This window comes from Rhopalosiphum maidis, chromosome 4, assembly GCF_003676215.2.
Source record: "Rhopalosiphum maidis isolate BTI-1 chromosome 4, ASM367621v3, whole genome shotgun sequence".
Lineage (NCBI taxonomy): Eukaryota > Metazoa > Arthropoda > Insecta > Hemiptera > Aphididae > Rhopalosiphum > Rhopalosiphum maidis.
Genome location: NC_040880.1, coordinates 26,968,175 through 26,991,519, shown reverse-complemented (window position 1 = coordinate 26,991,519; position 23,345 = coordinate 26,968,175). Strand labels below are relative to the sequence as shown.

The 23,345-nt window shown below is 25.6% G+C and overlaps 4 protein-coding genes across 6 annotated transcripts; 1 reads left to right on the top strand and 3 right to left on the bottom strand.

Moving 5' to 3' along the window:
• Nucleotides 1-4,398: 4,398 nt before the first annotated feature.
• On the bottom strand, nt 4,399-7,605 carry LOC113549715 (pre-mRNA 3' end processing protein WDR33). Its single transcript, XM_026951156.1, has 2 exons — nt 5,007-7,605; nt 4,399-4,597 (listed from the first exon to the last, which is right to left on the bottom strand). The coding sequence occupies exon 1, from the start codon at nt 7,329-7,331 to the stop codon at nt 5,052-5,054; it is 2,280 nt and encodes a 759-aa protein (XP_026806957.1). The 5' UTR covers nt 7,332-7,605; the 3' UTR covers nt 4,399-4,597; nt 5,007-5,051.
• A 407-nt stretch (nt 7,606-8,012) lies between these two features.
• Nucleotides 8,013-12,587, bottom strand: LOC113548437 (D-2-hydroxyglutarate dehydrogenase, mitochondrial-like). 2 transcript variants are annotated; one of them, XM_026949426.1, is made up of 8 exons: nt 12,209-12,587; nt 11,348-11,504; nt 11,092-11,289; nt 10,618-10,811; nt 10,377-10,545; nt 8,631-8,917; nt 8,374-8,542; nt 8,013-8,293 (listed from the first exon to the last, which is right to left on the bottom strand). In XM_026949426.1, exons 2-8 carry the CDS (start codon nt 11,457-11,459, stop codon nt 8,028-8,030), a joined length of 1,395 nt encoding a protein of 464 aa, XP_026805227.1. In that variant the 5' UTR covers nt 11,460-11,504; nt 12,209-12,587; the 3' UTR covers nt 8,013-8,027. The 2 variants fall into 2 exon arrangements, with proteins under 2 accessions (XP_026805227.1, XP_026805148.1); XM_026949347.1 differs by lacking the exon at nt 12,209-12,587 and having other exon boundaries at nt 11,348-11,685.
• LOC113548219 (WD and tetratricopeptide repeats protein 1-like) lies at nt 11,999-17,305 on the top strand. Of its 2 annotated transcripts, XM_026949107.1 has the most exons (11): nt 11,999-12,291; nt 14,082-14,189; nt 14,254-14,384; nt 14,474-14,585; nt 14,891-15,078; nt 15,170-15,681; nt 15,756-15,853; nt 15,941-16,304; nt 16,399-16,582; nt 16,647-16,839; nt 16,913-17,305. In XM_026949107.1, the coding sequence occupies exons 2-11, from the start codon at nt 14,130-14,132 to the stop codon at nt 17,120-17,122; spliced, it is 2,052 nt and encodes a 683-aa protein (XP_026804908.1). In that variant the 5' UTR covers nt 11,999-12,291; nt 14,082-14,129; the 3' UTR covers nt 17,123-17,305. The 2 variants fall into 2 exon arrangements, with proteins under 2 accessions (XP_026804908.1, XP_026804828.1); XM_026949027.1 differs by lacking the exon at nt 11,999-12,291 and having other exon boundaries at nt 13,474-14,189; nt 16,913-17,304.
• Nucleotides 17,187-22,059, bottom strand: LOC113548351 (conserved oligomeric Golgi complex subunit 2). The gene is made up of 11 exons (XM_026949233.1): nt 21,836-22,059; nt 20,918-21,145; nt 20,601-20,855; nt 20,201-20,502; nt 20,006-20,126; nt 19,792-19,934; nt 19,545-19,703; nt 19,236-19,462; nt 18,934-19,177; nt 18,699-18,858; nt 17,187-17,312 (listed from the first exon to the last, which is right to left on the bottom strand). Exons 1-11 carry the CDS (start codon nt 21,893-21,895, stop codon nt 17,223-17,225), a joined length of 1,989 nt encoding a protein of 662 aa, XP_026805034.1. The 5' UTR covers nt 21,896-22,059; the 3' UTR covers nt 17,187-17,222.
• Between the last annotated feature and the right edge of the window lie 1,286 nt (nt 22,060-23,345).

Genomic DNA, 23,345 nt, shown 5'->3' with positions numbered 1-23,345 from the left:
ACATTATGTTGTAATCTATAGTATAGATTCTATACTTTATAGTCTATACAGAGTGATATTAATTTTAAATGTAGGTTGACACTTGAAAATCAAAAGTTGATAGTTTAAATCATATTGATGAAATAATGAGTGATTATAATATTTTAATATGTTTATGTATCTACTAATACTACCTACCTAACAAAATATAAATATGTACCAAGGTACCTATTAATTAAAAATAGGTATTGAAAATACAGTCAGTCACAATATGTTTTAAAAGCGTTTAAACTTTTAGTTAGAAATTTAGAACTAATAACTATGTAAAATTATTATCAGTTGCAAAACTTTGAAAATCATTTTATAATGAAAAGTTCATTAAAAAAATGTGATTGTGTAATTCAACAAATATTTTTTATGAGCATCTAAAGTTTAAATTTTAACGAAATTGGATGCTTACGCATACATAAATAACGAATTTTCATAAAACGATTTTAATAGATACCTAACAAATGTATCATACCTATAGTTAGGACGGTTAGGTACCTAATAAATAAAAACAATAAACACCCAAAAATGGCTTTTTAAAGTACAAACCACAATTTAAATTTTAAATATATGTCAATTCGTGGAATATAGTAAAAATTATACTTATATTTAATGTGTATACCTTATTAGAATGGTTTAAAGAAAATATAACTATCTTTTTGAAATAAAGCGGGATATATTTTTCTTTATGATTGATCTATATGATATAGGTATATAGATGATAAGGTTTTTATTATTGTCATTTACCCACATGAAAAAGTGTACATAGGTATTGATTTTTATAACTTACTACCAATACTTCACAGCATTTAATTTTTTTTTTAAATAATAATAAAAAAATTTTAGACGTAAACTTAATAATTGTCGACTAATTTATTATATAACCTGTTGAATAGATAGAAAACATTAATATCATAATCATCATTACTATTTTATAAAAATGAATTTTCATTAACTTTTATCTCTGTAATATTACATTAATTATATTCTAAACCCATAAATATTTTTATAGGGTAAATACAATTTAAAAAGTATATTTTTAATCTAACATGTGGGTAGTTATAATTTAAAATGGAATGAACCTAAACTAAAATTGATTAGAATACATTATTTTAGTTCGTTTTAGCCGATAGGACTTTGGAGACATCAATAACACATCATTTTTATAATTACCTCACTTTTAAATTCTAAATGACTATAAAACGCTCCCAAAAAACTAAGTCTGAAAATAGTTTATAAATGTTTCAATTATCATTTTCTATTTATGATTAAATTTTCAAAGTATTTTGATTATTTTTAAGCTGAGTATTTATTATAGAAGCATAAGAAATATTCAATTTTTTTTATAAATGTTGATTAAAAATTATTCGCTTAAATTCTTGACAATTTAATACAAAGCTTATCCTCATAAGTTGTTAATTTCTCAATTAAAAAATATCGAATATTTATTATCAGTATTATCACAATATTTTTTATATGCATTTAATATTTTTAACAAAATTAATAAAAATAGCGAAAATTTGAAAATTATTTTGTAATCGAAAAAATTAAAACGATATTTTACAGTTTTACTTATTTTATACGGTGAAAATGTTGTTTCTATAGTGACTAGCTGTAGCCTTTTCAGTTCTTTTCCATGGAAAACAGTATTCAGTATTTGTTATGTTTACATTTGTCTTACAATAGTTAGTAATTACATTTGTAAATTGTAAGACTGAGCAATACATGTGGATAGCGTTCTATTAGTACAAGATTCTACAAAAGTTATTCTTGTATGTATAAAAATATTAAAAATACATAAGTACCTACATTTTTTTTATACGAGTATTTTAAATTAGAATTTTGATAAAATTCGTCAAAATTGCAAAAAAATGATAACTACTTTGAAGTAAAAAATTTATAAATACTTCTTGTTTTATATCTAATAGGTAGTCTTGAAAATGTATTACGAAGTTCCTTATAAATTATTCATACTAAAACCATAAAAATATAAAAATGTATAAAGACAATAATTATAATAATGATTTTAAGATCCAATTTGGACGAAATTACTCGTTTAAACGATAAAATACAGTATATTAATATACATATATATTATTTTGTTATAATTTAAAAATATTTCTTGTGAGAACTTAAAACTTTTTATATATTACATTATTATATCTAATAATATATTTTTTATATATTTATTTTTTATAACACCGACTTTTAATATAAGCAATGACATATATTTTAAAACAGTATCTATTCATGCCGGGTACCTACTATATGAATCTATATTTTCTGTTATACGGTATTAGTAGAAAGATGTTATTCAATTTTGACTTTTGAGTCACGAGTTTTATAAGACATAAGTTGAAATAAATATATATTTATTTAGTGGTTTCGAACTTGTTTAATCATGATTAACGGTTGCTAAAAAAATAATAAATTGTTACGATATCTAGTTAAATCGTTAAATGAACCTACCTATTTTTTTTGGGTGGCGAGAATTAACTCAGATTAACAACTCCTAGTTACCGAACAGCGGCGAAGAGAACTTATATCTGATATCTCGAACATCGGGCATTAGTAGAGTTGACTTTTCAAATGTATCACTAAATTACCAGGAATGTTAATTTTTAATTTAAATAAATTATAAATTATTATTCATTACAATACAACTAAAATATTGAATTTAGTGTAATGTGTCTTCAGAGCTTCTAGATAATTCTATTAGAGCTTCGTGGAGTACAATTTAAGAGTCAATATATAATATAGTTATATGGACATATAGTGTATTCTCTAAATACGCTCACCCCTTTTTTCTTATTCAAAATATAATTTTTGGGATATTTAAATATAAGTACTTAAAGACAATATTTAAGATATCTACAGATATTTTAAAATCATTAAGGAGTGTCCTATAGTGACACAAAGTTTTGTTTTTTAAATACCAATCACCCTTTTGTACTTACTTAAAGTTGTACAATAAATAATTTTTTTTGAAAATTTTTATGTATTAAAATTCGAACGTAATAAACATTATATTAATCTATTATAATACTAAAGTTATGTAGATAGGCACCTAATAATTATAAAAATATCACGACAGTAAGTAATACATTTTAGTAATGTTCGACTATTACGATTTATGGTTTATATGTGAGTATCGTTACTGTAGTTTTTATATTTTTTACACATGGTTTATAAATTAAGTAAAATATCTACATCTAGGGAGCCTAAGGAGGTATTACAAAAGGCTGGTACTTGATAGTAGATAAATCAATTATAATTTTATTATAATGCTTCATAGGCGGAGATCCTGTGAAATATTGAGGGGGGCTCGAATATTTGATGTCAAACAGACCCGTGGGGGTGTTGCCCCTACACCCCCAACAAACTAATTTTGACATTAAATAACTCATAAAAATTATTCTCGTTATCATAATAATTTAAATAATTACAAACATAAAAAAAAGAATAATTAATAAAATACTATTATCATTTTTAAATTAATTTTATTATTCTATTACATTTTTTGTTAAAAGTATTTAAAATAGCTTCATTACTTAAAGCTTTAGTCTTATCTTTTTCAATATATTACATTGAAAATTCATTAAATTTTTTTTTTATGTATAGATGTTTTTAGCCATGTTTTTATTTTCCTCATACCAGAAAAACTTCTTTCGCACGTTGCAGAACAAGCAAGTTGTATCATTTTATAATGATTAGGAAATACTTGAGGTGAAATATTCTTTTTAATATCTTCAATATCGCCAATAATAATGTCTTTATTACCATAAATAATATGTATCTATGTAATGTACTAAGTACATTTATATAATTGTGGATATAAGAATATAAAATAATGATAAACAAACTGTACAAAATTACGATATTGTTTGTTTAATATTTTTAAGGGGGCTTTAACTTCAAATTATTTTTTTTTTTTTTGGGAAGGGGATTAAGCTCCTTCCGATCACCACCTATGTAATGCTTATATAAATGTAATAATAAGTAGTTATACCTTAATGCGGAAAGTTGAAATTCACACCATCATACATATTTGGAGTTCCAAATTGTTTACTGCTACAATGGATAATTATATACATTTATTTAAAAATTAATGAACTTGAATATTTTTAATGTTTTATACTTTTACAACACTTATAAATGTTTTGAAGTTAAACTTGCAACACCCAAATTATGCCACTGCAACCACTGATTAATCATTAATTAATTATTAACAATTCTAAAATAAATTCTATATTTGTTTCTTTTTTTAAAGTTTAAAAATGATTACCTATTGAAAAAACCCATTGAAATATTTACCTAAAATAATAGCAGTTAGAAACAACTTTTTTACATATCAATTAACTTTTATTTTATTATAAAAAATAATAGTGCTTTCTTGGTCAAAACATGAAGTCATTATGTTTAAACCCAGATATATATATATTTTTTTACAGTTTATTTAAAATAAATAACGATTTTATGTAATCAACAGTCTCTTACTCCATGACACGGATATATTTGCAAATACATGATATTACATAGGGAGGGGGGATTAATTCCAAGAAGGCTCCATCTGAAAAATAAAATTAGATTCAGACTGGAAACAACAATTGAAAAATCCATTGTATTAAAAACAATTACATGTAATAATACATTTGTGTTTTTTTTTTTTTTAGAAAACGGGAACAGGATTAAAGTATGAAATTTTAGTATATAATTATTATTTTTCTCTTTTTCTTTTTTTAACTTTTCAAAAGTAAATGCGTTGTAGGTGTGTATACAATAAAACAATAATAATTTATAAACAACAAGTCTGAAAAAAAATGTTACATTCAACATTATTTGGTTAATATTCTAAAAAAAAAAATGTTTACAAAAAATAACTACAGGTATATGTATACCTATAATAAGGAAATTATTTTATATTTTATATGCAAAACATGAACAAGTATTTTACAATATTTTATAAATAGAAATATTACCATGTAATAGTTTTATATCTCAACTCGGTATCCACTCAGAAAAATTCACATATTGTTATAATTTTGAGGTGGTCTTTGTGAATTTGATCTGTAAGTGGATGGTCTTGAAAAGGTGGAATCCATTAAATTAGGTGGTGGACCATTTCGCATGCCATTTTGATTGTTTCCATACTGTCGAGATGGTCTATTATTTTGTGTATTGTTATTGTAAGGATGTGATTTATTGTAATAAGATCTCGGTTGTTGATTGTATCCACTTGCATTAGATGGTTGATTTATAACTGGTCTATTAAAATTATCATTAGAAGCTGTTTGGAAATTAGTAGAACCATAATTTGGATTAAAATTATTATTGACTCGAAGATCAACATCTTGATTCATAGGAAAGTTGACATTTACATTATTAATAAATTGGTTTCTACGCAAGTCTTGATCTTTTTGAAGGTGTTTGGCAGCATATGAATAAATTGGATCTTTGTTGCTTTCAAAAGAAAGATGCTGCCGTACTTCTGGAATTGCGCCAGAATGAAGAAGACGCATTAATGATTCTCTACCTTCCCTAATTGCATTAGCTAATGGTGAATTTTGATCTACTTTTATCATTTGTCCATAAACAAGAAGAGATTCTGGCTTTAATTCACTTGCTGGTCTAGAGCCTGGTATCAAATCCATTAAACTTTCAACAACATTATTGACTACATCACTATCTGGGCCAAGATTTTCTTCGGCATCATCTTCAATTATTTCATCATTAGTCTTATATTCATTCCAAAACTTTTGGAAATTTTTAGGAATAGGTTTAGAATAAGGAATTTTTTTAATTTGTCTAACTTTAGCTGTTTCTTCACTAGAAGAAATATCTAAAAGTGGTATGGTATTATTATCAATCACTGGTTTATTAGTATCTTCTTCATCGATGTCTTCTAGACCCATTCCAGGAATAGTTGATTGAGCATCAGCACACATATTATCTGTTTTTAACATGTTAGAAACTGTGTTTACTGAGTGATATTTTCCAGTCATTTTATCTCCAGGTCTATTTCGGGTCCAAAATTTACATGTGTAATCATTTGAACCAGAACATAGAACCTCACCCAATGGATGCCAAGCTAATGACCAAACAATACTATCATGAGCTTGATCAACAGATCCAACAAATTTATCAACTCCCACATTCCAAAATAATATAGCACCATCAGAACCACCACTACAAAATAAGTTTTCATGATATGGATGCCACGCAATAGTACTAGCTTCTTTTTTGTGACCTCTGAATGTTTGAACTTCATGGGAAAGATTTCTAATATCAAATAATTTTAACAAGTGATCTCTGGAAGCAGACACAACCCAATTACCATTGGCATTCCATTTTACATCCATAACTGTACTTTTATGAGCATGTAGAGTGGCTAATGATTGTCCAGTTTTTGGGTCCCACAGTTTAATTGGCTGTTGATTATCTTTACTACCAGAAATTAAAAGACCTTTGTGTGGATGCCAATCAATACATTTTACATCTGCCCCGTGGCCTCTGAGTATTTTTTCTTCTCTATTAGTAAAAAAGTCCCAAATACGTATAGTTCCATCATCTGAACAAGTTGCAAATTTATCGTCTGATTGGCTAAAACTAATACCTCTGACAGCTTCATTATGTGCTTGAAACATTTTGACATTATTCATATTTGATTGCCAATATTTAATAAAACCAGTATGGTCACCAGTAGTCATCCAATTACCATTATGAGACCATACCATTGAACGAACCGGTGAATCATGTGCTTGCAAAATAGTTTCAAAATTAAACGTCAATCCATTCCATAGTGTAAATTCTCCACTAGACGCACCAGTTATTAAACGTCTACCTTCAGGAGTCCATGCTAAACAAAACACAGGACACCGTACTTTATTAGTAACAGTTTTGACAAAAGCAGTAGTAACTGAGTTTACAGAGTTATCCACATAACACTGTGGAGGTAAAAGTTGGGGTGTATATAATATATCTGGTTGTAAAAATGGCCTATCTCTGAAATCTCGTTGCCAAACACGATTTTGAAGCATCCGAATAAGTGATGCATTGTAGTCCACAGTTTTACGGAGACCTGATTTTCTCAAGCGTTTGCCATCAAAATCCACATCTACTGGTGGCGCACTTTTGTTTAGTTGATGCCTTGGTGGTCCACCCAAACTTGGACCACGTATATGTAAAGGTATAGGACCTTGAAACCTGTAGTTTGTCGGAATGGATGTATTGGTTGAAGGCGGCGGAATTGAAAAGTTAATTGGAGGTGGAGGTACCAAGAATGATGTATCCACAGAAATGGACATGTTTGACACTATTCAATACAAAATATTATTAATTCTAAGAGTTAAAATACGTCATTACCATAGTGACTACTTCCAAGTCCGACGAGAAATAAATAATTTACGTAAATCTAAAAACAAAACACATCAAAAATCACTAAACACACTACACATGGACGGCGGCACAACGCTTTAGTGCTTTACTTAATAATTAATATTCATTATTCACTAATCACTAATCTGTATAACAATATTATTCACTATGAAATATGAAGGTAGTCTACACACCGTCAAGCTGAGGAATAACAACGCACGGTGCGTCTCTATCAAAAGTGTCATGGAATAAAATAAAACCCCAGATAGCACCAATTTTATCAGTTTCAATCACGGACTAAGATATTATTATCTCGTTAATCGAAATTATTAAATTCATGACAAAATATAAATTTTGTCATGATTAAATTCTCAATTCTATGACTATACTAAAATAGTATATTTATTATTTTGTGCTACAAAAAAAAAAAAAAAAAACGAATAATCTGTTAAAAAATATATTTATATTGTATTTATACTTAATAAATAATGGAGTTAAATGGTTGATAACATAATTAGTGACCTATAAATAAAAATAACAGGTCTAAAAAAATAATAAAATTGTCTACTCAAATACCTCAAAAAAAAAAAAAATATATATATATACATAAAATTTAACTTTATAACTCAATTAATATTATCTTGAGGAAAAATCTTGTATGGATTTAATATTTTCTTGGGATCAATATTATTTTTTATTTTTTTCATTAAATCTACTTCTAAATTGGATTTTGAATATTTTAAATATTTACTCTTTAAAAATCCAATTCCATGTTCAGCACTTATACTTCCTTTATATTTACTAGTCCATTCATAAACATAAGGTTCAATAGCTGAAGCTATTTCATCATTATGTTCATTAGTAGCTACATTTAAATGTAAATTTCCATCACCTATACATACAAAAAGGATACAATATTACATCATTAAATTAAAATATAACATAAATAAAACAATATATTATGTTTATTACCTAAATGACCATATCCACAAACAGCTTTGACATCTAGTTTTTCTAATCGTTTTCTTATATCAGGCACAATATCATAAAAGAACTCATGCGGTAAAGTTATATCATACTTATAGACATATCCATATCTTAGTAAACTTTCAGGAATATTTTCTCTGATTTTCCATAAATTCTAAACATTTTCAATTTTTTAAATAAAATAATTTACTTTGACTTCTATATTTATTTATTATTATATTTTATCTATAAATCTTCATTACTTGAATTAGCGATGGTTGGTCTGCTACAGTAGCATCTAAAATTACTTCTTCAATGAGAGCTTTTTCTAAAAATTCTTGAATTGAATGATTAATGTAATTATTATCAGCTGATAATTCAACAAGAACGTAAAATTTCAGATCTTCATTTATTGGACATTTAATACCAATATTTTTTTGTACACTTTTTATAGCTACAGAATCCATTAGTTCAAATGACGAAAGACTAGAAGAAAATTCTTTTCGTACTAGTGAGAAGAAACTCAATACTTTATCAAATGATTCTAAGCCTGTAAATAAATAATAATAAACACAATTAGGTTTATTATTAGGGTACAATTAATTTAATATGTGTTCATTTAGGGTAACAAAATTAAATAAATAATACAATTATTTAAATTAAATTGGACAGCATTTAATATTTTATAAAAAATAAAAAAAATTAATTCAAAACTATCATAGTGTTAATATTGATATTGATTTAAAGTATTGAAATGCATATTTAGGTAGAAATTTAAATAAAATAATGAAAAATAAAGCCGGCTGCAATATTTGTGTATGATACGGGAATATTGATTGTCCATATTTATTGGCATAATTATGTATTCATGTTTCTTTATATTTTTTTAGAATTAAAATATTATTTATTCCATATTTTTGGAAAAATATGTTGCTGATTTATTTTTCTTTGGTGCTTTAAACATAGCTACTAAAATGTTATCCTTGTTAGATTTTTTTCATCAAGTTGTGACTGTTTTAAATTCAATGTTTTGTTAATTTTAAGAACTAGTGATCAATAATAATTATTATTATTACTTAAGGTTACAATAAGTCATAAAGTTACTTTACTTGTTAGCTAAATAAAATTGTAATGAAATTATTTTACTTTTCAATCAGAAAAAACTATGTTACAAAAAACTAAATAAAATAAATACAGTTTCTCTAATTTCTTTTAACAATCAATATTCTAACAACACAAGTAAAAATACTATAGATAAAAAAAAATCTACTTAAATAAGTGAAAAAAATTTAATTTAAAAATAATAATTTTTTTTAAAGATATGAATGTGTGTGACAATGGGTGTATAAAACTCCTGACTATAAAATCATTATAGTTGGATTTATTTCATACAATTATAAATACAATAGTCAATAAGCATATACGATTGGCGTATGTGTAAAAAAGCACTTGTATTTCTAATTTATAAACAAATAACATAAAATAATTCTTAATTATTAAGTATTATTTCAATATATATGTAGTAAGATTAAAAACCTAATAATACAAATCAACATAAACTGAAACTGAGTATCTGAGAAAATTTAATTAGAAACGTATTTTACTACTTTATTTAATTAATATTTTTTATAATTTACGATTCAAGTAGATGTATAGTTTAAACTACTGAAAACTGAATTGTGAAAAGATAAAACTATAAACATAATATATTTACTTATATACCTACCAAATATCCATTTTATAGAAATGTATAGTTTTATTATTTTTTTAAATTCACAATACTAGGAACAAGTAAAAAATATGGAACGTGTTATATTATTGAAATTAATAACCAAAAGTAATTTTCATTATAATTTTGTCACATAGAAACAATTCTATCAAAATTACAAAATTATATTTTTTTTATATATGTCTGAAATATTAAAGTTTTCATTTTATAAAGAAGAAAATATCAAATAATTGCCTAAACATAATACATTTAAAAAACAATTATAGAATTTTTAACTTACCAATAAATGATACATTAACAAATTTTGGAGTATTTGGACATTGAATAGCAATTTTTGTAATAACTCCCAATGTTCCTTCAGAACCAATAAATAAATGTTTCAAATGATATCCTGTATTATCTTTTTTCAATGTATTAAGACAATCTAAAACTTGTCCATCAGCCAATACCTAAAAGGTGTAAATTAACAATGCAATTATATTAAATTCATAATAATATGGAATAACCATTAACAAAACTACCGCTTGTAATCCCAACACACTTCCTTGTAGACTTCCGTATTTAATTAATCTTAGACCTCCAGCATTAGTTGCTAAATTACCTCCAATATGACAGGTGCCTTTTGCACCCAAATCAAATGGCATTATAAATCCTTCGTTTTGAACATAATTCATCAAATTTTCTAAAACACATCCAGCCTGACATACCAAAACACCTAAATAAACTCAATTTATAAATCTAACTAAATTGTAATATGTAGGAAGTAGGTCACTCTTAATAATGTAATTGAATGTAACAAGTAAAAAAATTAAAGATTTTAAAAAGCAAATATTGATTATAATTAAACATTTTAACTAATAATAATTTACTGACCTGAGTAATATTAAGAAGTGTAATTTAAAATTTAACCCACATCAATTAAGTATGCAACAAGTAAATTTAGTTTCTTAACATGATATTTAATAAGTATAATTTTATTAGACATTTATATTTACCTGATAATTTATTAAAGCTAATAATTTTATTCATCGCAGAAGTAGACAAAATTACTTCATCAAAAACTGGAACACTACCTCCAACGAGACCAGTATTACCACCTTGAATACAAACTGCTATACCACGCTCATAACAATATTTCAGAATTGATGATACCTGTTCAGTTGTTTTTGGTTTAAGCACATACTTACTGAAACCTATGCATACAATTTAAACATTATTAAAACAATAATCATTGGCATTTTAAATATTTACCAGAAATAGATTTTAACCAATCTTCATTATAAGATTTTACTTCTTCACCGGTAATAAAATTGTTAACGCCAACAAGGCTTTTGAAATAGTCAACATCTGTAGGGTTTACCATAGCATAAGATCCTCTTTTTATGTTAGGAAATCTATCTTTAGTTAACTGAACATTTTTATACAAAACAGTTTTAGTACAAAGTTTGCGAACATTAAAGAAATTGAACGTCATTATAGTACTTTAAAATTACTCAGTTTGAAAAGAAAAACAATGAAATTAATGTACATATAATAATATAAGTACCTATATATTGTTTAAAAATAATAACATAATCTATACAATTTGTAAGATAAGATAGTTAACTATAAACTTTTTTATAAATAATAGTTATTTTAATTTTTGTTAAATTTAAGTAGTAATGCAGTTATTTAAAAACTGAAATATTCATTTGATTATTATTTTTCATTATTAGAGTTAAACAATTTTAACCACAGATTTATTAATTTTTTTAATATGCCTATACACTATAGCAGTATAGCTATAAAATTGATAATCAATTTCAGCTTATTTTTTCATGATTCTTTCAATGTTTGTAAAATTTAACCTGTATGTGGGTATGTGAAAACTGAAGAATGAACTTTAATCTTAATAGGTAAGACTAATAATCGCTTTTCTTTAATTTTCTGAGATAACGTTTGAAACGTAACACAATTAAATCATGAACATAAGATTATGAGTAAGTTTTCGACATGTTTTGATTACGAGTTTTTGCTAATAAAAATTAAAAAAATAAATACAAAACGATATCAAGAATAGACATTTTACTGATTATTATAAACATTTTTTTCAAGTAAACAAAAAATAATTACTTTTCGGAGAAAAGGCAAAAGTCAATAGTACAGCAAGTTTGTTGTAAATATATGACCACGGGTAATAGCATATTATACTTGAAGTAAGTTACACATCGTATCAATTTATAACGAGTTTAACAATAATTTATATAGAATTTCGGAATAATAGTATATCGGAGTAGTTGTAATCGTCGTTCAAGCTTTCGAAATTTCGAAACATAGTAGTAGACGTTAAATCTAAGCAAATGATTATCGAGGTATTTGTAGCAACTCTAGCCAGCATGGCCAGCTTAGATCATATGCTATGGATGAAGCCATGTCCCACGTCCCGATATTTTGAAGCACATATTGTAAGCACAGAATACTGTGATGTAAGCATTAAGCGACGAGTTGAGCGTGCTACCAGCGCAAGCGTGTATACTGTATATACTCGTCGCATTTTTATTCTACTAACTGCATGGAAAGTCATGAGTGATAACTCAAATAAATATTCGACGAGTATATACTCCCGCATGCGTAGATACACAGAATAAAGTAGATAACACATTTCAACGAGAGACTCGTCGTCATAGACATAATCATGATATAATTGGACATAATGTCATAGTAATATTATTATACATATAAATATTATACATTATAATATCTTTATACGTCTATGCTCGTCGCTAATGTTCTATGCTAATATGTACTACAAATATATAGACATATAGTTTACATAGACGACATCCATATTAGTCATAAACATAATATAATTATATCTATGATACTATGTACTCTATGTACAGAATCCGGCATCCATAGATGAGCCAACATCCTCAATATTGTTATTATTGTTAAAGTCAATATGTCGGTTGTAATACAAACATGAATTTAGATAGTTTTCATAGAGCATTGAAAGAATAGATTATTTGCAGATTGAAAGTAAAAAGTGTCTACAATTGTTTGTGATATTTGGAAAAATATTTAACCACAAAGGAAAATTATAGGCGAAAAAAATAAATACGTTCTAAACGTACAAATAAATTAAAAGTTCTTCGAATAAACTATAAAAAGGTCGAAACTGAACCCAGGTTATTATATAGGTTTCATTTTAATATTTTTAAATTCATTGGATACATTTTGCAAAAAAGGTTGATCGTTAAATTTCACATTATAAACATAAAATACTGATAATATATATAAGATAACAAAATAATCTCTGCCACCAGAATTGAGGCATCTATAGACCACAGTATATGATCTAAACTGGCCAGAATGTTTTGTGATAATATCCATAATATCCACAAAAATGGTGGATATTGACTTCATTTATTATCTTTATCATTAATTTATATATTACTTTATTATCATCTATACCTATTATCCAATAATTTAAGATAGTTCAGTCGTTCAGTGTAATTTACTAAGTAATTACTATGTTAAAGTTAAATCTTGGCGATGATTACTGCAGGCCACTGACTATGAAAATGTTAAAGTGCTAAATTAGTAAAGTCTTGACTCTGAGCTCTGATAGTTTGTTCTGTGATATCTTAAGTCGTAACCATTTATATTTAATATTATACGTTTATAGAGTAATTATAGTGTAACACAGTATTCAATATTTACATTTTACTATTTGATTACTGATCATTGATCACAGAAATCGACGTGTAATGATTATAAACTATTAAGCATATAATTGTTTTTACCATACATTTTATCTACTCTACACTACCAAGACTAATGATTAATACTATTTTTGTATTTTATTTATTCTTTGTTTTCATTTAGAGATTTTCAACTTATTTTTGACTATAACTAGAGTTTCAATTTTAATGTAGTTTTGAGTAGTTTAAATTCTATATTTTAACTTCACCCTTAAAATATCATTCTGTTATAATGTTATAAGTAGTAGAATTGATTGCTGGAGTGAAAGTCAATTGTCATATCGATTATAATGTCTTCAGCAAGAAATAGTCGGAACATTTTACAGTTGATAAGGGATCGAGAATTGAACGTAATATTAACATTCTAACATACATTTTATTCTGGTTAATTTTAAAATTATTATTGATAATTAGGATTATATCAGCGCAAAGTATGCATTAAAAAGTAATTTGAATTACAAATGTATTTCAAAACTTGGATTACTCGCTCAATTAGAAGGACATCAAGGATGTGTTAATTGCTTACAGTGGAATGAAAGTGGAAGGTATATTATATTATTGAAAATATTCATTAAAAAAAAAAAATTCATAATTATTAAAAGATATGTTCATTAAGGGTTATATAATTTTTCAGCACCTTAGCATCAGCATCTGATGACTATCAAGTTATACTATGGGATCCGTTTTTACAAAAAGTTAAAACCACTATTAAGACTTTACACCGTGGCAACATATTTTCTGTCAAGGTATATTAAACACCATAGTATATTTAAAAAAAATCTATATTTGCTTTGTTTGCTGAGCAAATGAGGTTACTCTGCGAATATGACTGGAGCTGAGGAGTTGGGACTTGGGTGGTTATGGTGGGAAATGATTTGTTTTGGTTTGTGCGCAACCACACACTCTTGGCAAACAAAGTAAATGTACTTAGTTAATAAAAGTGAAAAAAAATTTAAATAAATAATTATGGTAATATTATTTTGTGATTGATGTGCTACAAAAAAAAAAAAATAGTAGGTATATTAATTTTTTTTTTTATATATATATATAGTTTATACCTAGTTGTAATAATGAAATAGTTGCAACTGGTGCTGGTGACTGGAGTTCACATACATATAATGTAACAACAGGTCAACAATTAAGCAATTGCATTTGTTCTCAAGGACGAATTAAACGTCTGGCTGTAGCAAATGATACACCAAGTGTTTATTGGAGTGCCTCAGAAGATGGATGTATCAGGTATGGGTTCTCTAGTGAATGTGTCTAATTTAATTTCAATGTAGTCATAATATTATTATTGACATTTAATTATTTGTCGATGTTAATACAGTCAACATGATATGAGAATGAGTCATGAATGTCCTAATGACAAATCTAAAATTACTTTGGTATCCATCTATGGTCATTTGGGAAAAACGATTGAAGCTAAATGTTTAGATATAAACCAACTTAAAACTGAGCAGCTTGCAGTTGGTGCCAATGATCAGTATGTAAGATTGTATGACCGCAGGATGATTCGATCACTGTCATCATTTTCTGTAAAATATCCATTTCCGAAAAATTCTTCGGATTTAGTCTTGGTGTGTAATGATGATAATGCAACTGAAAAATTAAATAAATTTCAATCTGCACTTCAATATTTTGTACCGGGTCATATCCATACATACAATAATGAAATTTTACCCAAAAAACAAAAGAATTATGTAATTACTTATTTGACTTTTAGTCCTGATGGACAAGAGTTATTAGCTAATTATGGTGGTGAATATGTTTATCTATATAATTTAATGGATCAAGCTGATAATGCATTTTTCAATGTCCCTAAAGTTATGAAAGCTCCTCGTAAGTTTCTTTGTACAATAATAAGATTTATACACTATTTAATCACTCAATTTTAATAATTTGTATAATTTAAGGAGAAAACGGGGAAGGTTCTTCTTTAGATTTGATAGATGTTCCAGTTCCTGTTCCCCATTCGGCACTACCAGATAAAGTAGAGCAATTAAAATTAAAGGTATGAAATAAAGATTATAAATTGTGTAATGTCATATATTTATGCATTATATAACAGTAAATAAATGAGTATTGTTATAATTTACAGGCAAATTATTTATTTGAAAACGAAGATTACACTGCTGCCATTTTTCTTTATAATGAAGCGATAGATATTCATAAATGCAGTGTACTATTTTCAAATAGAGCTGCAGCTTACATTAAAAGAAAGTGGCATGGAGACTTCTATGCAGCCCTTAAAGATTGTGTGACTGCATTAAAACTGGAGCCAAATCATATGAAAGCACATTTTCGTTTGACAGTATGCCTGTATGAACTGGGCAAATTAAAAGACTCTAGAATGTATTTAGATCAGTTCACAAAAAAATACCCATCATACAAAACTAGTGCTGCTTACAAATGTCTTTTTAGAGATTTAGTAAATGGACAATCTATGAATAAAGAAAGAATTGGTAACTATTTTATTAGTATTTTTGTATTTATCTATTTAATATTTTATATAAATTGTTTATTGATTAATTAACCTTTAATATATTTTCTATGAAGGAAAACAAAAATTACCTGATGCAGCAGATCCTCCGACAGAATATCTTGATGATATATTCATTGAACAAACCAAAAAGAAGACCTTTGAAAAATACTTTAGCAATCGCTCAAAAGATTATCATCATAGATATTATGGGCATTGTAATACATCTACTGACATCAAAGAAGCTAACTTTTTTGGAAAGTAAAGTTATTGTTGATAATATATTATAAATTTTTAAATATTTAAAACTTATATTTTTTTATAGTCAAAATCAATTCATAGTAGCTGGATCAGATGATGGTTTATTTTTTGTGTGGGATAAAAATACAGAGAATAATTTGCTCATATTGAAAGGTGATAGTTCAATCGTAAATTGTGTACAACCTCATCCTTCAGAGTTTATGTTAGCAACTAGTGGTATTGATAATGAAGTCAAATTATGGAGTCCATTGTCAGATGTAAAATCATTGAATTTTTTTTTTATAAGATTATGCTTAAAATTAAATTAAAATATTTAATGTTATGTTATAGGATGTAGATAACACATGTATAATAAAAAGTTATAGTGCAACAGCTATATTAAACCAAAGACGTATGCTGGCTGATCCATTTGAAGTTATATTACGTAATATGAGGAGGACTGCAGAACAAGGACCTGACAGTATTGACTTGGATACTATACGTGATCAATTTGGAATTGATCCATTATCTGATGATTTTAATGATTGTCGAATGAGTTGATAAAAACATAATTTAAGTAATTTTTTTTATTAATATTAAATAAAGATAAATATTTAAACTGTATAATTTTTTTTTTTTTTTTTTTTAATGTTTCTAATGTTTATGACACTTTATCAGCAAGGATTGTTTGTTTTGCAGTGTCCAACTTTAATTCAATATCATTTACTTCTGGTAAATTCATATCGCCAATCTGAAATAAAATATGTATAATAAATTATTCTTAAGTATACATCAAATGGTGTAGTTTAAAATAAATAAAGTTTTATAAAAAAAGTTTTGCAGAATTCACTAATAATGTCTTATACTTTAATAATGTATTTCTATACATAAATGATAAAGAAAACACCACATTATTATTTATGATATTTTCATTTAATATTAAATGAAAAATTGTAAAAATTGGATGCTATAGTAGTTCTTAATTTTTAAACAAGGTGAATTTTGATTGTTTGCTATATTATTGTTATTATTTTTAATAATATAATACATAATATGTACATCATTTTACCATATTCTATGTAGTGTGTTGTATAATTTAGAGAAAAGATTTTAACTACAATATGGACAATTATTGTTACTTCACAATTGTTATTAATTCTTATCGAGAATTGATAATTGGATTATTTGGATCCAAATAAATATTTAATGTTATGTGTAAAATGCATAAATTAAAAAAAAAAAAGTGAAAAAGTAATTTAAAATTCAATTACACAGGCAAACAGTTCAATTTTTTGTTGTACTTATTCATTAATTCCAATACCTAGTAATAATTCTACTGAATAATGCACTATTATAATTGAAACAATATTATATTATAATTCTATAAAACTTAGCATTTATTGATAAAAACTAATAACATGTATAATGTATACTTATATCACCCATAGGCCATAGTAATGAATAATAGAAAAATTTATGGTAATATATGTGTCAACAATTTTATTCTTGTCTTTCATATTTTTCAAATATTTCTATCTTTTTATATAGGTTAACAGATACTCAGATAAATAAGATAAAATTAATTATAATGAAGAAATAAGCTAAATATTAATTACTACTTAAATTTATAACAATAAAACTACTAGAAGCCTTTAAATTCATCAATACCTATACACATTTAGGTTTTTTTTTCAGATTTTTAATTTTTGAAATTTTTCATTTGACTTAACACTTAAAGATTAATTAATAACCGTTATAAACTATCGAGTAAATACAATTTCCATTCAATAAACCAATTGGCAAGTAAAATAATTTTTACCTCATATTTAAAAAAAAAAAAACATTAACTAAAATAATTCAATAGGTATCGCTTTATGCTTTTGCACTTAATTTAAAAACTAACACATTTACTGAAAATAAAATAATATATAGCACTTCTTTTTTTTCGTATGGAGGGGGGATGGTGGTCTCTCTCCAGACACCGTGACTTGTCCAAAGAGAGGTGGTGCCGCCCGTGGCCAAGGTTCAAACCGGTGACGGTGCGCATCGCAACTGACACCTTAGAACACTCAGCCAATTCATTCCCCATATATAGCACTAATAGCAGTAGATTATAACAAATGTAAATTTAACTTACAGATAGTAACAAGTAATCTATATCCAACGATAGCTGAAAACGAATTTTATCATCATCAGAATTAACTTTGTAGTTTGGATCTCTAATCTTCTTCAGTTTTCTTAAGCTTTCTTCTGTTTTTTTTATGGCTTTCATTACATCATCAACATAAGCCACGTATCTAAAATAAAAGTAAATAATATAAATAGACATTTAAAATCATACATATTTTGCTTTTATTAGTTTAATTACTTACTGTGTTACTATATGATCTAACACTTGTTTTTTGCAATTTTTATTCTGTAATGTCTTTAATGTTACCACAATTGATTTCATATAAGCACATGGTTCGGTTGGATAATCTCGATTCGTGTGCCTGAACAACCTTGGAACATCAGTTACTCTTATTACATGAGACATTGCTTCATCTGTCACAGATTGCACTTTACATTTGCTTAAATCATTAATTAATGTATTTAAATTTTCATTTACTATACTACCTGTAAAAATAAGGAACATAAAAATACAAATAATGTTTCAAATATTTGGTATACTTACTTTTTTGTACTTCTAAAACATCAGCAGGTACCTTAGTACGTAATAATTCTTCAAACATGAAATATATATCATTTAATTTAGTATAAAATATATTTAAATCAGTTTCCAAATCTTCAAGAAATTTAATTCGAGTGCTAAAGTTTTTTAAATCAGTCTTAGATTTGATATTAGCATCTTCTGCCCAAGTCTGATATCTAGATATTAACTGTAATATTAATTTGAAAAATCTAAAATAATAAATCAAAATATATATACAATTTTATAACAAACATTGATGCTTAATTTTAAACTTATTAATAGTCATGTAACCTGTGGCTCAATTGATGTATGAAGATATTTGGGTCTAAACAAGAACACATGGAATTCCACACTGCTTTTGTGACTTTTAGTTTAAATGTTTCATCATTACATGAATCATAACTTTCGTGATTCATAACATTTTCCGCGTAAAATCCAATCTCTTGAAAACTTGAATTTAATGGTTTAAATTTAAATTAAAAGTACATATTTCTTATCAAATTATAATAATTAAACATTTAAACATATTTTAGCTTACCGATATTGATAATAAATTGGCAGATTCCAGCATTTTTTAAAATCATTCCAACTTTGTTCTTTGTTTAATGGCTCACTTTCATGTTGTGAAATAGATAATTCAACCAAATGTTTCATAAATTCATTAAATGTTACTTTATAATTCTAAAATATCCATGCTCCAATTTAAGAGTTGTAAATGCATTTAATTTATAAAATATTTTAAGAAATCATACTTTAATAAAAATATCAGGTTCTCTGAAGTTATAGATGCACTGTAAATTATTTTTTACTTGATCAAATATAACAGGCCAGATACTTTTTGAAACAAAATTAAACTTGCTAAGCTTGTTACTCCTAAGTAAATAATACACATATTAATGTACATAATTTTTATTGAAATAAATAATAATATTAAATATGAAACAAACATATTATTTTGTTCTTCTGCAGCTTGAAGCAAATATTTCAAATCTTCTTGAAGAAATGCATAACAATGACTATATAATTCTATTAAGCCATCTTTACAACTCCGTAAATAATTTTCATTTAGTATAGACCTCAATTTTGGTGTTACAACATCAGTCCTACATACATCTTCAGCATATGTTATTCTACCTAACGATAAATACAGTTCAAGAAAACGCTTTACCATATTTGCGTTGGTTGATATTGAGGATACAAATGCTTCATTTAATCTGTTCATCAATAAATTATTCAGCATAGTTTGTTTCTAAGAAAACAAAAATGAATTATAAAATTATATGAAGATTGAGTATGATTTATGCTTAAATATAAAATTGAATTTAAAGAAAACTTTATATTTTATACCTTCAAATGTGCGGTTTTCAATATATCACTACATTGTATCATACTTGAAGAAAGCTGATTATATTCAGCCACAGCTCGAGTTAAAATGATTATATTACAATCATTTTGATCTAATAATAATTCATCTAATTTTTCTAGAGATTTTTGAACTTTCACAATAGCATGAAATGCCTGTTTATCTTCACATAGTTTTTTATTTAATAATATTTCATTATCCAGATAACATAGTGTATTCTCCAAATTGTTTTTAGCTTCCTGAATAAAATTATTAACATTGTTATATTTCTAGAAATTATTCCAGATAATATATGTCATACATTAACAGAGTTACTTAACAAACTTAATCCTGGTTTTATGGTTGCTAATTGCTGATCAATACCAATTAATCCACTAGATAAATGAAAATACTTGTCACAATCATCATTAAGTGAATTTATCATTTTAGTACGCAGGTCTTTAAGAAAAATTCCCATTTCAACTCGCATGTTTTCTAGTGTCATTTTATTACGATTTTCTGTTAAAAATTCATCAACAGAAAATGATTCCTAAATAAAAAAATATATATTATATAATATAATAATATTATACATAATTACATATTATTATTGTTTTATTATTAATATATATACTTCTATATTCTATACCAGGGTTTGGCAACTGGCATGCCACGGAAGGCAAAACTCTGGACCCTGTCAATACTATATAATATTGTAATTTTTTAATTAAAATTGATTGTAATAACTAGATAATTATTTTTAATTATATATTGTTATTTTTCAAATTTAAAGATTTTGTTCACAAGACCTCATTGATTTGTTATTTTAATCTATAAGACTCCAATAGAAATTACTTGCCGACCCCTGTTCTATGTTCATCTGTCCACAGAAAAAAATGCTCTATAACTCAGTACCTTATGCATATTTTATAATTTGGTTTTTAAAACATAAAATTAGAAGGTGTATGGGCTACCAATTTTTATTTTAAAAAATTGTTGTCAAAGTGTCTTTATAGGAAGACTTCATTTTTACAAACAAACTTGTATTCTAAATGCAAAATTGTCTAAATTAGAACATTTCAAATTAAAAGGTTGTACCTACTTTGTATTAATAACTTTTGAATTTTTAAAATATTCAACAAAATTTATAATTTTTGTATTCAGCAGAAAAACACATATTTTGATAATAACAGGTACCTTATCTAATTTAATTTGTTCTAAAAATTATTTGCATACATACCTTTGAAAATGTCTGCATATCAAACATCAGAGAAATGTTGTCAGTATTGTCAGTATCCATTTCTAAATTTAATATTATTTAAAATTTTATATTATAAGAGAACGATGTCAATTTACAAGAAAGGATGATAGATGGTTTAAATATTTAAACAATTTACAAATAACATGTAATTAATCTAGAACTTGCATAATAAAATAATAATTTTTGACACCATATAATTTTTAACTAATCAAATTAGTTGAATAAAAGGGCTAAATAAAAGCTTATAAAATGTTGTAAAGCAAAATTTGAATGTAAAATTTCAAGAGACTTAATACTGAATAATGAATCACTATTTTTTTTTTTTTTATAATATGATAGATTTTGCAAATGATAACAGAGTTATTATCAATAAAAAAAAAATAAGTAAAAAGCATAGACTTATAATAAACTAGTTATGATAAAAAAGTTTTATTTAAAAAATGAGTGATTGTATCATAGAAATGTTCTATTCTATGGTAGTAAACTAGTAACCACGATTTAAAATGTATCTTTAATTGTGCTAATATATTATCATTTTTCGGACGATTGCCCCTACCCTAATATATCTAGTATAGCCGTGGCTGTGAGCATGTACATATATACTGTGAGTGTATAGCACGATATAGAGAATGTATGTATCTTCTTTACATCGTGGTGTATAGTATAGAAGTCAGTGATTAGAATATATTATATTATTTATATTTTAATCTATTCTGTGATACTATACTCTGGATTATAACTAGGAAATTTTTTGTTGTCTGCTTGTCTGTATAAAATTACTCATATTTCTGTATTTTTTTTACAAATCACGAAATTTGATAACATCGATAAAATAAAAAAGGATAAGAGGTTGCTCACAATTTTTATTATATTAATTATATTAATTTGAAAAAAATAACATACCTATGTACCTATATATTATTATTATAATCTAATTATTAAATAGGCGGGTAACGGGTAATAAATATTACTAGAAATATTTAAAATTAATTTTTTATCCTTAAAATACTTTTGTTATATACTATTAAATAATACTTATTCAAATTTAAAAACTCATTAATACTTATAGGAACTAATATTTGCTGTATTATCTTAATAATATATCAATATATTATAAAAAAATCAATTACGCTAAAATTGATTATCAAGTAGGTACGCATCTTGTTTTTCTAAATACCTATCAAACTTAAGTATTTATTACAATGTAACATATTATGCATATAATATATATATAGGTAAATAAAAATTAAAATAACTACAGTACCTTTACTAATATCAGTAATATCATTAAATGCATATTGTAAACAATACAATATAGTTGAATTAGGTACAATAATTGAACATTTTATATAGAAAGAGTAAATAAATTGTTCATCGATAAACAGCATTTTATGGAAACGAATAACAAAGGGATTTATTGTGAAAATGGCACAAAAATACAAAGTATTAACTTTCTGGAAAAACGGGTATTATACTATCATATTTTTAT